Source organism: Biomphalaria glabrata, chromosome 17 (assembly GCF_947242115.1).
Source record: "Biomphalaria glabrata chromosome 17, xgBioGlab47.1, whole genome shotgun sequence".
Lineage (NCBI taxonomy): Eukaryota > Metazoa > Mollusca > Gastropoda > Planorbidae > Biomphalaria > Biomphalaria glabrata.
In genome coordinates, this window is record NC_074727.1 from 10,122,288 (window position 1) to 10,138,292 (window position 16,005).

General features: G+C 35.2%; 2 protein-coding genes across 5 annotated transcripts in view; one reads left to right on the top strand and one right to left on the bottom strand.

Annotated features, from left to right (window-relative positions):
• Positions 1-16,005, top strand: part of LOC106063647 (golgin subfamily A member 4-like) — a 92,905-nt gene that overhangs the window by 42,613 nt on the left and 34,287 nt on the right. The window lies entirely within an intron of this gene.
• LOC106063646 (putative uncharacterized protein DDB_G0291608) lies at positions 4,591-15,609 on the bottom strand. 2 transcript variants are annotated; one of them, XM_013222069.2, is made up of 8 exons: positions 15,433-15,609; positions 12,108-12,351; positions 10,210-10,405; positions 9,775-9,958; positions 9,100-9,262; positions 8,034-8,198; positions 7,627-7,775; positions 4,591-7,334 (listed from the first exon to the last, which is right to left on the bottom strand). In XM_013222069.2, exons 2-8 carry the CDS (start codon positions 12,240-12,242, stop codon positions 5,849-5,851), a joined length of 2,478 nt encoding a protein of 825 aa, XP_013077523.2. In that variant the 5' UTR covers positions 12,243-12,351; positions 15,433-15,609; the 3' UTR covers positions 4,591-5,848. The 2 variants fall into 2 exon arrangements, with proteins under 2 accessions (XP_013077523.2, XP_013077524.2); XM_013222070.2 differs by lacking the exon at positions 15,433-15,609 and adding an exon at positions 13,348-13,600.

Sequence of the window (16,005 nt, forward strand, 5' to 3'; positions counted from 1 at the left end):
GTCTAATTCACTTATATTTTGAGTTTTACTTATCCTAAGCCTACATCTGTAAAATTGAAATAATAAGACGAGACTCTCCTGCTCTCCCAAGTTTCAGTTATCTTAAGTGTCAGAAAGTGACACATATACTATGTTTCAGAAAGTTTCATTGCTTCAGTGAACTTTTTTTTTTTACTCTCCCAGCCTCAGTGTATACGTTTTGTTATTCTTGCATATAACCTCTTTCGTTTTATGGGACTAATAAATAGTCTGACTACATTTAGACTCAGTCTAAGACCTATCCTAACAGTAGTAGTACGATGCACCAAACATTTGAGAATATCGATGTTTATAGAGGTTCAACATCAACTCACTAAATCGATTCGTTTTCATATTTTTGTTTTCTTTGCTGCATTTAAACCAATAGTTTGACCTTTTCTTCAAAACTGGCTTGAAGCACAAATATAATTTAAAATTTACATATGTGTACTGTTTTTTATTTATTTTGGAAGTAGAAGTGTGTAATACTTTGACCTATGGTTATGCATATACTTAAACCAGTTATCTGCTATTAAAATACAGTGTGGGCCTTTAAATGTCTTTACAATTTATTTCCATTACGTTTAATCTTTTCCTTCCTCAAGAAACATTTTCTTCCAGGGCATTGAAAAGAAAAAAAAAGGGGGCATTGAAATGGAACGCCCCTATTCACATTGAGTACAAATGACATAAATCTATTTAAGTCTCACTTTCACTCAAAACACTACCACTAAAAAAAATATGTTCAGTAAAAGTGTACCTCCACCCATACCACTGCCAAACAAATCAAAACCCATTTAGAAAGCGTTCCACTTCCTTTTCCACTCTTCAGACGTAGGTAAATATCTTTGCATGAAACACGTTTGTATTGAGCCTTGCGTGCATTAACAGAGTAGAACTGTTTGGGCAATTTTTTTTTTCTTAAAGTGGCTCATTTGATTCTAGATTTAAGTCTAGTGAAATGGTTTATGAAAGCAAAGCGTTGGGGGGAGGGGGGAAGGAGGGTCTATATTTTATTAAATCTTTTTATTTTAACAAAAATATAATCCAACACTATAGTTAAATTATCTGCTAAAATAAATGATTTATTTCTGTTCAGTTACATTACGATTGTAATAGGTTTGTATTTTTTACTAATTAAATCAAACAATGTAAGTACCAGCTCATTACGTTTAAGCTACAACAAATAGTTATTCTTAAATTGGCTTTTCATTTTGAGACTTGAATTTATCTGGATTGAAAGATCTCTTGACGCCAAATGATTATGTGATAGTAACTCTTTGCGTCTCTAAAAAAGTAGCCAAAATTGTTGCATGTAATCACGTTGTCTTATCTTCACTTGACTGCAGAATGTAGTGAACACAAAACCTAGTTAGAGGCTCATTGGGGCACTATTGGTGATCATTTCACAACTTCACGTCATATTTCGCGGTTCCCCCATCTATTTTGTTCTCAATGGAAATGTAATCACCAGCTTGTAATATTCAAACATAATAAACAATTATGTACTTTTGTCTTTTTATTTCATGACAGTCAACAGTCTATGGGAGGCAACCTGATAGATTGTTTTCACCGTTGGAATATTTGATATTATATTGCCGCACTTTGAAACTATACCTTGAGTGTTGCTATATTTAGACCATCGATCTCCATACCTCTTGTCCCCGCCACCCTTTCGTTTGGTCACCTCGTCAAGTAAGTATTGCATCTAGCAACCACCTGGTACCTTTCGCCCGCTTTTGTGTATTAGTTACCGCCCCTAGTTAGATCTAGGTGTGTTGACTAAACGAGAAGAATATTGGAAAGTCCTCTATTTTAAGCATGGTAAAAAAAAAGGTATGCTTGGAGAGAGTTAGATATTTAAATAACGCGCTTCGTATTTAAATACCGCTTATTATGAAAGTGTCTGAGGTATTTGCACAGTCTTCGGTGTTCTTTGCCCTTGAAGTAACAGCTTCTTGTAGATTTTTATGCCTCCCTTTTGTAGCCGTACGTGTAAATAGTAACGTCAGACTTTGCTGTTATATACTAGTGACCAGCTCCCCTAGACACAATGTGAGCACAAAGAAAACAAAAAAGATTGTCACACTGATCACTGTTGAATGAATCGAAGGAAACGTGCTTGTCCATAACTCGATCTCAGCCACTAAAACGGCGGTCACAGGTGTATCACTTTTGAATACAAAAATTGTACGCATCCTTTCTCATTGACATTTTCCCCTTATCAAGCAAGGTAAATACTAACAGAAACAACATTGTTTAAATGTTTCAAGGATTGTTTAATGTTGCAGTGAACTGCTATCTGCCAAACGGTCATCTTTTTTTTTTATCTGGGAAGTGATATGACTTCTTAATATTATGCTATAAAGTGATCTACTACATTAAGACTGAATCAAGTGTTAGATTTTGTCACATTTCTGGTGCAGGAACTAGATTATATTTATTAATTTCTTACAGCCATTTGAAGCGCCTATTTAGCGTTAGTAGCTTGTTGCAACTCAAAAGCATTGCGAAGTTCTGTAAAGATAATAACATAGACTTAGACTTAGGTCCTCCCGCGCCGTCAGGCGCATTGGGTGGCAAGCTGTCTCCATAAAGAGCTGTCATTGGCAATGCCTGAAGCCTCCTTCCATCTGGTGTCCACTGTTCTGAGGTCCTCCATGAAGGTGTGGCGCCAAGTTATACAAGGACGTCCCTGTTTGCGCTTTCCTTGTATTGGCCTCCATGTCATCGCAACTCTTGGTATGCGTAGTTCATTTTGTTGTAAAACATGTCCCGCAAACCTCATGCGACGCTCTGTCACAACCTTACTAAGTGCTCGACTCCCAGTTCGGCATATGATTACCTTGTTTAAGACCCGATCTGTGTAACTGACTCCCAAAATCCGTCTCAGCCATTTTTGTTGAGCCACATTTAGTCTTTTCTCAATTTTGACAGATGACTTCCATGTCTTACATGCATATATTGCTGTTGGAATGACGATTGTGTTGAGAAGGTGTATTTTTGTCTCGAGTCCAATGGCCTGGCTTGTCCAAATAGGCGGCAGCCTTTGGAAAATGCTCCCTGTCTTTCCTATTCGGCACGCTACATCATGGTAGGCATCCCCATCATTTGTTATGATGCTGTCAGGGTAAGTGAACTTGTCCAACTCTTCAAGTTTTGACTCGCCAAGTCTGACGGGTGCACCGCCAGGCTCTCCGTCATTTCTTGAAAGCATTTATTTGTAGCCCCGACTAGTTCAACGTCATCGGTAAAGTCCAAGTCCATCATTCGGTTTTGTTCACGTCATGGAATGTCAAAGGCAGTCTAGCTCATTGCTATCCTCATTGTGTAGTCGATGGCTATGAATAAAAAGAAGTGAGATCAGATGCACCCTGTCTCACACCTGTCTCGATGAAAACTCTGTTGTTCCTTCTGTTATAATGCAGCAACTAGATTGACTGTATAGGTGTCGTAGGATCTGGAGGAATTTTTCTGGGATGCTGTATTCTCTTACTATTTTCCATAGTGATTCTCGGTGGACACTATCAAACGCTTTCTTAAAGTCTACGAAACTGATCGTTAGCCGTTTTCGATACTCGAGACTTTTTCTATGATATTTCGTAAAACGAAGATCTGCTCTGCACATGATCTGCCTCTCCGGAAGCCTGCACGTCCCAAGCCCAGATGAGAAAGGAGGAGGGTTTGACGTGGGGCTAGCGACCCCTCCCTGTAAAACCACAATTGCTACAGAAACGAAAAACTTGGCTCATAAAGAAAGATCATAAGTTGTTAGTTTATAATGAGGTACAGCTTACAACAAGACCAAAGAAACAATAAAACATTGATGTTCCTTGAACAATGTCTAGGTGTGTAACAGCTCTCTGACTGGCTACACGACTCTCATATTAAGGCTTCAAAGACTTTTTGAGATAGTTGCCAAGACATATTTACCAAAGATTATAATAATCTTAAATCGTGTTATATGAAAGAAATCTAAACATGTAATTAATATAAACTGAATAACTCACTTTGACCGAGCTGGATAGACTGACTACTACAAAAACTGGAAGTTGAAAAACAAAAAAAAGGAGACCAATAAATATACATGAACAACAGAAAAAGCAGTAATTGTTAGGATTTGAGTGCGTTTAGCTTCTTCTTTTTACTTCTGGATTGGATTGGGAAAAAAAAGAAATACTCATGAATAAAAAATTAAATAATGTTTTTACTTTTATACGCAGCATACAGTAGTCAAACAACACCATCCAAATTAAATTATCTGTACATTCATTAATAACTTTTTCGTAATCTCTCTATCACAGCGGTTCTCAACCTTTTTAGCTTCATTATCTGTACCTTCATTAATAACTTTTTCGTAATCTCTCTATCACAGCGGTTCACAACCTTTTTAGCTTCACGACCCCCTAATACAACCCTCAACCATAATTTTTTTTTGTCATACATCTAGGTAAATGTGATTTAGCTAATGATATTAAATGGATATCTAATATCCATGATGTTAATTTAATTGTTCCAAACGTATTATATTTATTTAGTGTAAAATAAATTTGTGTTTAATAAAAAAAAAGCAGATTTTTATGATTTTTATTTATTTACTTTTGATTGCGTGTTTATAATATTCACATTACATACATATTTTACAATTTAAAAAGTATTAAATCATGGAAACTGTTGAGACAGTATTTTCAAACACGCCAACGTTAGTGTGAAGGTTGAGCTTGTTTGTATTTCGCTAGGTTAGGAATTCACATCAAGTTTATTTCTGTATTTAGAATTGATCACTGACAGGCAGAAATAAAAATGTTTCACAAAGATACCGTTGGAAACGGAAGAGGAAGTCTAGAAAAAATCTCATATAGAAGAGAATGACAGCAAACACTGGATCCGAAATAGTGTAATTGACATTGAAGATAAATATTTAGATGCATTGCTATTGACGTTGCTAACTATAGAGCCGTTTTGCTATTTATCGCACACAGATTTAGATTCTAAGTGTTTTTTTTTTATTACATAAAATAAATGAATAAAGACGAGCAGATTAAAGATTGAATTGTATAATTTAGGGGGAAAAAAAAGCAAGATTGGCATAGAAACAAAACAATTGATGACGTTATTCTTTTAAAAATAGAAATGGTTTCTTGAACATTAATGCTAAAGTAAAATTACAATATCGAAGCAAACTTAAGTATCAACGTTTCAATATGGCACGACTCGTTAAATATTTTTAAAAATTACAAACATTGAGCCATTCAAATAACTCTCTCTCTCTCTTTTTCTCTCTCTCTGTATCTCTTAATATAAATTTCTTGACTTTGTGACAACATCAAGAATGTTAAATGTTAATAAAAAAAAGTATTAAAACCTTTGTGGTTTTAAACTTGTATCATTTGATTAACAGTGAAAACAAGTAAATAAATGTATTTAAAAAATTCAAGGATCTATATTAGGAATGAATTTGTACGACTCTGCTTACTATTGATTATTCAGTTGTTTTGATAGATTTACACCTTGGTTTACATTCAGGATAACAATCGAATAAGGATTTAGTTAGTATGTCGATTTGAAAGACTTTTATTATATCAATGAGATTAAAATGCCCATAAATTTACTCATAGTGGAAATTAATTATTGTGACATACAGTGTCAAGAACAACTAGATGAAGAAATGAGTATGAAATTTCGTTGCAAATTATTTTTCTACTTCTAATTTAACGCTTTCATTAACATTTGACACTTTTAGTTTAAAATAAAAGCTGCAGAATTAATCATGTACATTATATTACACGCTACACATTTAGCATTATCTTTTTAATGCTTTTTAATTCTCTTAAGTCTTTTTAATTTTTCTCATTGAGGCACTCATGGTGTCCGACTGGTAATGCGTTGGCTTACTTTTTCCATGGATTTTTCTATTAGGTTTGGATGATCGCGACACAGGGGAAGCAAATCTTACTCTCCCTTTAGCGCGGTCAGGGCTCGAGGTTGTCTTCCTTATGCTAGAGTTGATTACTTCAGAATCCGAGGAATAGTCAATGTCTGAATTATCCCTGGAACTTTTGCGACTTGGTGGTCTAGGCCCGTACACAGAGTTATGTATAGACTGGCGTTCTAGGCTGCCTGCTCGGGTTGGATATTGATGCTGTGAGATATCATAGTCACGTGGATAAATGAGTGTCGTTTTGTGTTCAAGAGTGTTGGAAGACCCTACTTGTTGTCTCGGATAGCTGCGAGCTTCATTCACTACTTCTTCGTAAATAAGGCCCCCTGCTCTGTTCTGCAACATTTGGTACTGAAGTTGCTGAAAACGTTCTTGGCGGCTCTCGTGTGCGCCTCTCTGTGCTGACGGTGACATTTGTTGTCCATTTGGTGGCTGTTGGTGGACAACTCTTTCTGAATGGTTTTGTGAAAGAAAACGATAAGGATTTTTAGTATTTACATTACTATAAATTTTGGTTTCATATTCGGGGATATTTGATTCCACCCTCTTACTCATCGCAGCTAAATTGTCGTAGCTTGAACGTAAGCTGGGATTTCCTTTGAAAACTGTTCCGCTGTCTTGGTTTTTTCCAGGATTTAAGACTTTCACTCCGTGCGTGCTAACGGCCTTTTCTGATTCAGATCGTCTAACTTTCTGAATGTTACTTTTGCTAACTCCAGAAAGCATCCTTAACATTTTATTTTGAATATCATTTCTTGTGTTTTTCACGAGCTGTTGTTTCTGCCCTGCCTCGTTGTTTTGTTGAGGGGTGTAGATGTTGCTTGGGCCGTCTTGGCTTTTTCGTCTTCCCCGTAATGCAGCGGTCTGTTGATCGTTGTGTAGATAAGACATGCTTACTGTCTCAGTGTCTTCTTTACTTAGTGCAATCTTTAAACTTTCTTCACTTGCATGTCTTCTTAGCTTGCCTCTTGGGATCTCTAGACTCACTTCCGAAGGTTCCTCTTTCACCATATAGTTAGTATTTATATAGTGTTGAACCATACCATTGCGATAAGAACTATCTGTATTCACCGCATTCGATTTAATGTAATTATTTTCATGACTGTTTGATTGGTTCATGTAAGGTCTGCCAGGAACATTCCCGTTGTTATTTGGAATTGAGTTGTTTTTAGTGTCACCAGCCACCTGCACAATATTAACTGGTTTGACATAGTTTGATGGAAGTCCGCCATTTTGATAGTTGTTGTTATCAGCGGCTGAAGTATTGTAAGACTGTGTTATAGGAATAGACATTGCTTCACTTGTCTCCGTCTTGGAATTTTCAGTCGTAACTTGTTGCTGCTGTTGAGATGAGTCAGGCAACAGTAAAGAGTATCTGTCAAAAATAAATCAATAAGTAATTTAGGAAGAAATAAAACTAGTAATTATGTAATTAAGTACCTTAGTGATTCTGTGATATTATAATATGTATATATTTGTTCAATAGATTTTCTATCCATTTTAATACCATTTTAGCACTTTCATAATTAATGTTTAATAATCCTCAGTTTAAAAAATAAAGACACAACTTGTATCCTCCCTTGCATAAACTATAGCAGATAAAGTGACAGTAACTAAAAAAAAAAAATAGCTATAAGTAACATTACATAAGATGTACCAACACTCACCGAACATTAATATTCTGTCTATTTCTAAGTTGAATTTCCTGAGGCTTATTTGTGGGCAACTGTCTTTGCAAAACTTTGTCTAGCTCTTCTTCAAGTCTTTTCACTTGACGTCTAGCCATATCACGTTCTTCAGAAAACTTCTGAATCAGCTGAAATAGTGAGGCCTTTCAGGATGATTTAAAGAGAACGAACAACTTGTCATCGTAATCATACATTTCATGTTCTAAAAGTACACTTTGAAATACCATTTACCTAGACTCTCATAGAGTAACCTGAAATGTTTTTCTTTACCAATAAAAAGTGGATCCTATATATACATCTACTAGTTGAAACAAACGTGTATTAAACTGTGTAAAGTATTTGAAAACAACGTAATGAACATAAAGACAAAACTGTTCTGAACTTACTCTTTTGTCGTCGTTGTTTACTTGGCTCAGACTTCTTTCTTTACTTATGGCCCTGTCAATAAGTTCTGGCAGGGGTATAGAATATTTGTCAGGGTCATCAAACTTCTCTATACAGTTAAGAAATAGGGCGTCCAGTTTTCTGGTTCTTGTTAAGAGCTCTGTGATCTGAGTGAACAGAAAATCCATGGGATAAAACTTACTTTTTTCAAAGCTTATATCAACACACTCTGTCTAGTACAAAATTTGTAAACTCAATCTTGGATCAAGCTGAAATTTTGCACAGTTATTTCTTTTACCTGACAAAACAAGAATTTAACAAATTAGTCAATTAACTGTTTGTAATTAATTATTATGTTTGGTATGGAACAAGAAAAAGAAATTGTATTTGACTGATGTGGCTATATAAGTTGAATTAGTCCCCTTTATAATTTCCTTTATAATTTGCTTTAAAGTTTTAAACTAACAATACATAACTATAAAGAATTCTATTTTCATATTTACTTCTCTAGTACTGTGAGTGTTTCAAATTGAGGAGGATAGAGTCCTCTACTTCGAATCTTGGTCGTTCAACTTTAATTTATTTTTATATAAATGAATTCAAAAAAGACATCATGGAAAGATACCCCCTTCTTTCTCCCCCACCCCTTTTCCAACCAGTCCAGACAATTGATAGGATCAAAGCGTATTAAGAAAGCCAAAGGCATAACATTTAGCAAAACAAAAATAATTAGTAAAAATATTTCTAATCGCACAGATTTATTATTGTTAGTTGGTCTAGATCTATAACAAATTTAATTGACTCATCTAAACTAATTGATACTACTACGCTTAATATAAGCTTTTTGTTTTAATTTTTTTTTCAAACTTTCTCTAAACAAATGTTTTCACTATACATCTGACTATATCAAGCATTTAGAGCAATTAGAGAAGAAGAGATGCGTTTATGACTCTCTTTTTTAATATTTAATCTATTGTCTTTTTTTTGTGTCTGTTATGTCAGATAATATTGTTTTGTTGACTACGTTTAAATGTATTTGTTTTTCTAACGCTATATTCTTTAGACCACCTTGTGACTGAGTTTCTTGAAGCTAAAGTCCACATTGATCTGTACGTAGTCCACTCCGTGTAAATAGATGCTCATTTCTTCATACAACTCTATTAGGTCCATGTTGCTGGTGTCAGTCTGACATTCTTTGCTGGCATGAAAGTCACTAGGGTTGCGTGGTATGCTGTAAATTGCAAAAATGCCAACACCTTTTTTAAATAATTGAAACAAAATTGAACCACGATAGCAATGAGGACAAGTGGATTTTTTATACATAGTTTATTGGATGTAGAGCCTGCCATGTCATACAATTGTGCAATTCCTTATACAAATCATGTGCTTCCTAGATCAGTATTGAAATCCACGACAACGATTCCGTAGTAAAATTATTTTGGGTATTGAGTTTAGTAAACACTAAATTTGATTGTGCTAGTCAGACAAACTTTTAAAGGCCAGTTTCACCATTTGTCATAAAAACGTAGAAATGTTTCCAATAGACGAAACATATTCTAAAGTGCTTTGTTGAATTTTATTATTACATTAATGTTTAATTACAAATGTGGGCTTATATTCAAATTACGTACTTTAAGACATTTCAATGAAAGAACATTACAAGCTCATATCCTTTTTTATTTTGAGTGTACTCTGTTTACTATCATAAATACATGGGATAGCTTCTTGCTTCTTAGAACTTACTTGTGTGGGGCTCTAAACTGCTGTCTTCTTCTTTCTCTCTGCAGCTCATCTGCCAGCCATTTTTCAACACCTCTTTGCTCAATGTCTGATAAGTGGTTCAAATTGGTCTTAACAAATCTCATAGCTCTTTCTTTCACGTCTGTGTCTATGTGAAGTCTGTTCTGACCATAACCTTCTATGGAGGCTACAGAGGTAAACAGAAACATCTCCAATGATTCAAGGATGTGCATAACAAACTTGATTAAGAAAATGTGTTATTAGGGCTTCTAAAATTAATATGCATGTAATGTGAACCATTTAAAAGATATTTTTAAAAAGAGGCAAAAAAAATTTAATTTTCAAGATGATTGGATTGTAGCTCTAGATGTTTTATTTCGAGTATTTATTTCAAACCAAATTGGCGTAAACATTGCTGTTTAACAAGAGAGGACTCACCACTTTGTGACACGCTTGGATGCAAATTAATTTTGGCATCCTTGTTTCTTTCGTCATGTAACGCTGATTTCATTTTCTCTGATAGCCAGGGGTTGGTAATCTCTAGAATCTCCATCAGTGTATTGAAGGCTCTCGACCCTCTACTGGGCAGCATGTCCAACAACTTGGAAGCTCTACTTTCATAGTTGGTTTCCGTCTGTTAGATGTAAAAAGTTCATATACCAGATATTGACATAGTTTCATTTCCACAGATCTAAAGATCCACTGAGATAGATACATGTAGTTCAGTGCGGCGCTACTGATCCCAAACTGTATCGGATATTCCGTTCCTTTGGTCACATCAGTTGCGTGGAGAGGAGGAACTGCTGTGTGGGCCGCATCGTTTGACCATAAATAATGCCCAAGCCTTCATTTCGATGGTTCCACGAGATGAACCACAGCGTTTTACGACTTAAGGAGGCCAATACTAATGTATATGTTAAATTCGCACTGATCACCCATGATCCCTTTGCCCCTTTTTGTTAAATAATAAGGCTTAATAAGTCAGTTTTGAATAAAAACGTTATTTACGAACCCGAGCTGTGAAACCTTTAAACCTACAACCGGGCATTATTGCTTTTTAAATAAGTTGTAGTATGTATTGTTGATTCTTAACTCTTTCTCTCCGTAATTATTTTGCACGTTCCTATGGAATTATTCATTTTACTTATTTGTGTTTCACTACCCTTTTATGATTAAACTGCAATAACATTTTTGTAAGCAATCAGGAAATGTTATATATGTTATATAAGGTATATAATTATAGAAGAAAGCACAAATTAAAGTTTATAAAGACAAAAATTAATTTAATTTAAAAGGGACAAATCAACGTTGGTATCGTCAGTTAGGAGTGAAAGAGTTAAAGCTTATATCTATATATATAATTCTCTTCATGGCTCTAGAGTTTGGACAAGAAGTAAAGGAAAGATCACTCTTTTATTTCTGCAAGTCGGACTAGAGTTATCTTACGAAAAAAAAAAGAGGGAGGGGAAGAACAAGTAGCATTTACCCGTCACAAAATAACAGGGCCGGACTTAGCCGTTGTGAACAAGAAGTCATGGAAAGAGCACTCTTTTTTATTTCTACCCCATTTAGTTTTAGCGGCGAAAAAAAGAGAGGGGGGAGGAGAACAAGTAATCTACTCTGTATTCACCGGATTTCACCCGTAACTAAATAGCATGGCCGGACTCAATCGTTGGGGGGCCCTAAGCGAAACGGATTTCGCGGGGCCACATTTGGGTAGGGATACTGATAATAAGTGAAAATTAAGAATTTGTATTAGAAAATAAATTCGTCTTTGCATTTTATTCATTCTTTACTACCTACAGAATTACTTTACGAGCCTTGCGTGTATCGAAGCCATACAGTATATCATAAAAATCCTTGCTCAATAGCAAGAATTACCAAATGTTTCAATCTGTCTGTTTTTGAGGCTCTAAAAGCTTCTTTCACCAGATTCCACAATTATGGGTATTGCATAATGCCGTTTTTATTTATCGCGCGTAGGATTGGCGTTTTCCATTTTGAATGACACCCCTAAATGACAATGGTTATGTCAATAAATTTCAGGAAGTTTTTTTTTTTTTGAGTTTTCAAAAGATTTTAATAGTTTCCAGAGATTTCCGTGATATTTTGCAATTTCATGAGATTTCAAGGAGCTCCTGGTAAATCAGGAGGCTGCGGGAATTATGTTATAGGTTATAAATTATAAAATTGTTTAATGTAATAATGTACAACTAGCGTGGGTGCTTTGAAAGTGCGGGGCCCACTGCGGTCTCATAGGTTGCATTGGCCTAAGGCCAGCCCTGCAAACTAACGGCGTATGCTACGCCGTGGGTCGACTAGTAATTAAAAATTACCTTAAGTAGCCGTGTCATCTGGTCATCCAATATGTTATTGTCACAAAAGGCACAGAGGAAGCTCTCAGTCACTACCACTTCCTTGACCAGCCTTGACCGCATCTGGCTCAGCACTCGCTTCTCTATGTCATCCATAGTTGTCAGTGCACGTTACTTACTACAACTAGATGAATCCATTGAGTTCATGGGCCAATGTCACTGCCGATCAAGGCAAGTAGTCATTGTTTTCTGAACTCACTCTTATCTGTGTATAAAGAAAAAAACAACTCATTACTCCTCCTTTTGGTTTAACCTCATCATTTAAACTCTAATTAGCTTATTCCTTAATTAGATGTACATAATAAATATAGACCTGCTACTAGAAAACCTATTACACAATTAATTAGTGTTGAAAAAAATACTTTCTTTTCTTTTTTTTTTATCTATAGTTGCACTAGAAAGTATGCGGTTCTAATGTAATGAAGACCGCATTAAAAACAAGCCGCTAAACAAGAACTGTCTACTACTAATCCCAGGTGAACTAGACAAGATTAGATTTGTTAAATAAACTGTTGCTTCTAATCCACAAACATGGACGGAATAATGTAGGGAAAAAAAAACTTGTACTGAATGATTGCTAGCTAGCGTACTCCATTACCTTTTCTATTTGATCCAACCCATTGTGAACTGGATGTATATGTGTATTTAACGAGGCGGGCCTACTTTGTTTCTACATTACAATATTCGGTTGTCAACTCGTGTGTTATTCTAGTTACTTTATTCTTGAGACAATAGCCATACTTGCTGGCCTGGTAAGGCTCGAAGCGTTCATGCAAGATTTTTATGGTTTGAGCATAAACCTTGAAGAATTCTTGAACAAAGTCATTAACGACACGCCATTCCATCCCACATTATGTGACGTCTACAAGCCGAGGAACACTTTTAGATTGAAAACTTTTTTATACTGGCTTTTTTAATTCTTCACCTCCATGTTTGCGTCATTAACATATTTGTATGTTTGTAAAAAGTAAAATATGTTATAGTTATAGGAAACAGGCTGAGGTAGTGATTAACAATAACTTTAAATGCACACAGAGCTACATTTAGACACAGAGATTCTCCAGTTTTTGTTTTGAATTTGTACACAAATGATACTACTGAGAGGAATGGTTTATTCATACCTACTCTAATTTGGTTCAACTTCCTAACATAATCGTAGTACCAACATTAGTTTTATTTTTTGTAGTCTAGATTATTTTACCTGATTTGAAACTTCTCAGTATTAACTACTGTAGTTATTTTTTTTTTCTTCCCCTGATGAACACTGCACTGACGGCTGGTTACACATAGGATAATTTGTCTGCCCGTAAACAATATGTTCAGGTGTCCGACTAATCAATACATGGTGTAGTCTAATGGAGATTCAATCAGTTTAATGAATCCGAGCACACCGCCCCGACATTGGATCCACACACCGTGACAAGGCAAAGACCTAAAGCTGAGAAAATAGGCTTGGACTGGCGTTAGTCACAGATGAGAAGAACGTGTTTTAGGTTTTAGAATATGCTTTGAAATCTTCCTAGTGGTTTTGTTTGATTGATTGAGCCAGTGTTCTATAACACCGTCCTTGGTGTGTCAATCATTGCACTCAACTTTAAAGTTGCACACCTTTAAAGAACAAACACTTAGTCGTTGTTTGGCATGTCTCGAGTGTTCCTTTAGATTGGAAGAGAATGACATCCTAGCCCAAACCTCTCGCAGGGTTATGGCAGCGGGCAGGGTTCAAACACGTGATCATCATGACGACAGTACAGAACGCATATCAAACGACCAAGCAGCCATCTTTTGGATTACCTTAGGATACATTGTACTGAAATAATCTAGTACATTCAATAACAAATGAAAAAACACAATATCAGTTTGCTGCTTCGAGAGGACTACTACAAGAATGAGTTTTGAAATTAAAAACAAACCCCTTAAGCTAGTCCTTAAATCAACCACTTTTTAAATAACAATGAGATTGATAGGCCTACTTTTTTTCCCTATAAATAATCATTATCTTACTTAAACATAGTCATTTAACATCAACTGCAAAACTTTGTTTTAATTGAAAATAAAAAAGAAATAGTTACGGAATGTGGAAGGTGTAAACAAAACAAAGTGAGATTAACAAAAAATAATGTTGCGAGGGACACCTTCAAACTATTTGATATATAAATATTTTTGTTTTTACAAAGCTTACATCAACTCATTCTGTCAGTCAGGTACAAAGTTTAAACACGTTTTTTCTCTCTCACCCATTCTCGGATCGAGTGGAAACTTGGCATAATTATTCATCGGCATAGACATCAACAACAACACAAAATCAATTTTAATCAAATTAATCAATAAATTACTGGTAGTTAATTATTGAGTTTGATAACGACTAGGGAAAATGTTTTCTTCAGTACTCATGATAGGACTAAATATTATATATATGATCATCCAGAAAGGTCTAAAAATGTTCCGTCCGATTCGAAAATGCTTTCGGGGACCCTATATAAAGAACGAAAATTTCAGTCTAGAGCGCTTCGGATTTAGAGTCAAAACACTTCATGAGTATGAGACGAAGTTTCGATTGAAGATCGTGTCCAGTACAGCGAGTCAGTTGAACCCAGTACAAGTCCGGGACGAGGAGGAAAGGCTAGTTGAGTTTGATAACAGCAGTACAAGATTTGATACGGAGGTACGGTTATCAACGGTGAAGCATTTGTACAGTCAGTGTTGCCAATGAATTAATTGTACAGTATTGGCTGTGATTTATTGAACATTAAAGTGTTACGTTCTTTTGGAGCCCCGAGTTGCCAAGTTCTTTGAGTTAGTTGTGTCGTGTGGTGCATTTTGCAGAGAGCCCTGGATAGTGAGAGTCGTTACGATTTATACATTTTTTAAATATTGATTATGCCTATAAATCATTAATGCAACTGAATTACCTCTTACATCTAGATTTCTAGATAAATAAGTACCAATAAATTATTGACATCTAAAACATAAAAATATACATAGATTTAGGCTTCATGCTTCTTTGTTTTCGCAATATTTTATATGCATTAGGATGTATAGTATAAGGTTATATTTATTTGAGTACTCGCTCGTTTTATTTCAAAAATCTCCAATGTTGTTAACCAGTTGTTTTCTTAATGATCATTTGTGTATTAATGTTTCTTATTACAGTGTCATCAATACCAATTAATTTTGTTAAACGTAATAATGATTGAAACTTATGCACGCATAATTCATATAAATGAATCTATAACTAATTACAAAATGACTAAATCAACATGTCCTGCAAATTCTCCATACGTACGAATAAATATATATCCTATTTGTCTCCGGACATTTCGTTTTTTCACAGCACATACGAGGTAATTAGTATATATTTGTCATCGGATACTCCTGAATAACTGGCAATCATTTCTTATCATGTTCAGGACATTGCGAGACGTGCACATGTATATGTTGGCAACCCGCACAGTGGGCTTGTTACAGCCACTGTAACGGCTGAGACGATCTCTATTGTTCACAAGAAGAAAAAAAAACCATTGAACCAGGGGAAAAACATACAATGCTGTGCCTATACGCTAAGACCTTTTTGATACAAGGCCAATAATAATTGTGAGATTTGATATTAATGTAGCCCGCTCTATAATGTAATATTTAGAAAATCGTAGTTGACATTTATCCCGCTCAGCGATAACAAGTGCATTTAACGGTGCTCAGATTGTGACACAAATTGAACAAAACAACAACAAAAAAAACAAACAAACACAATCTTGACTTTCTATTTTTTAATTACTACATTACTAGTCCTCTTTTTTTTATTTGTTGTTTCTGTCCTTTCTATTAAACATGTCGTCTTTTTTCGTTATAAATTTCCTTT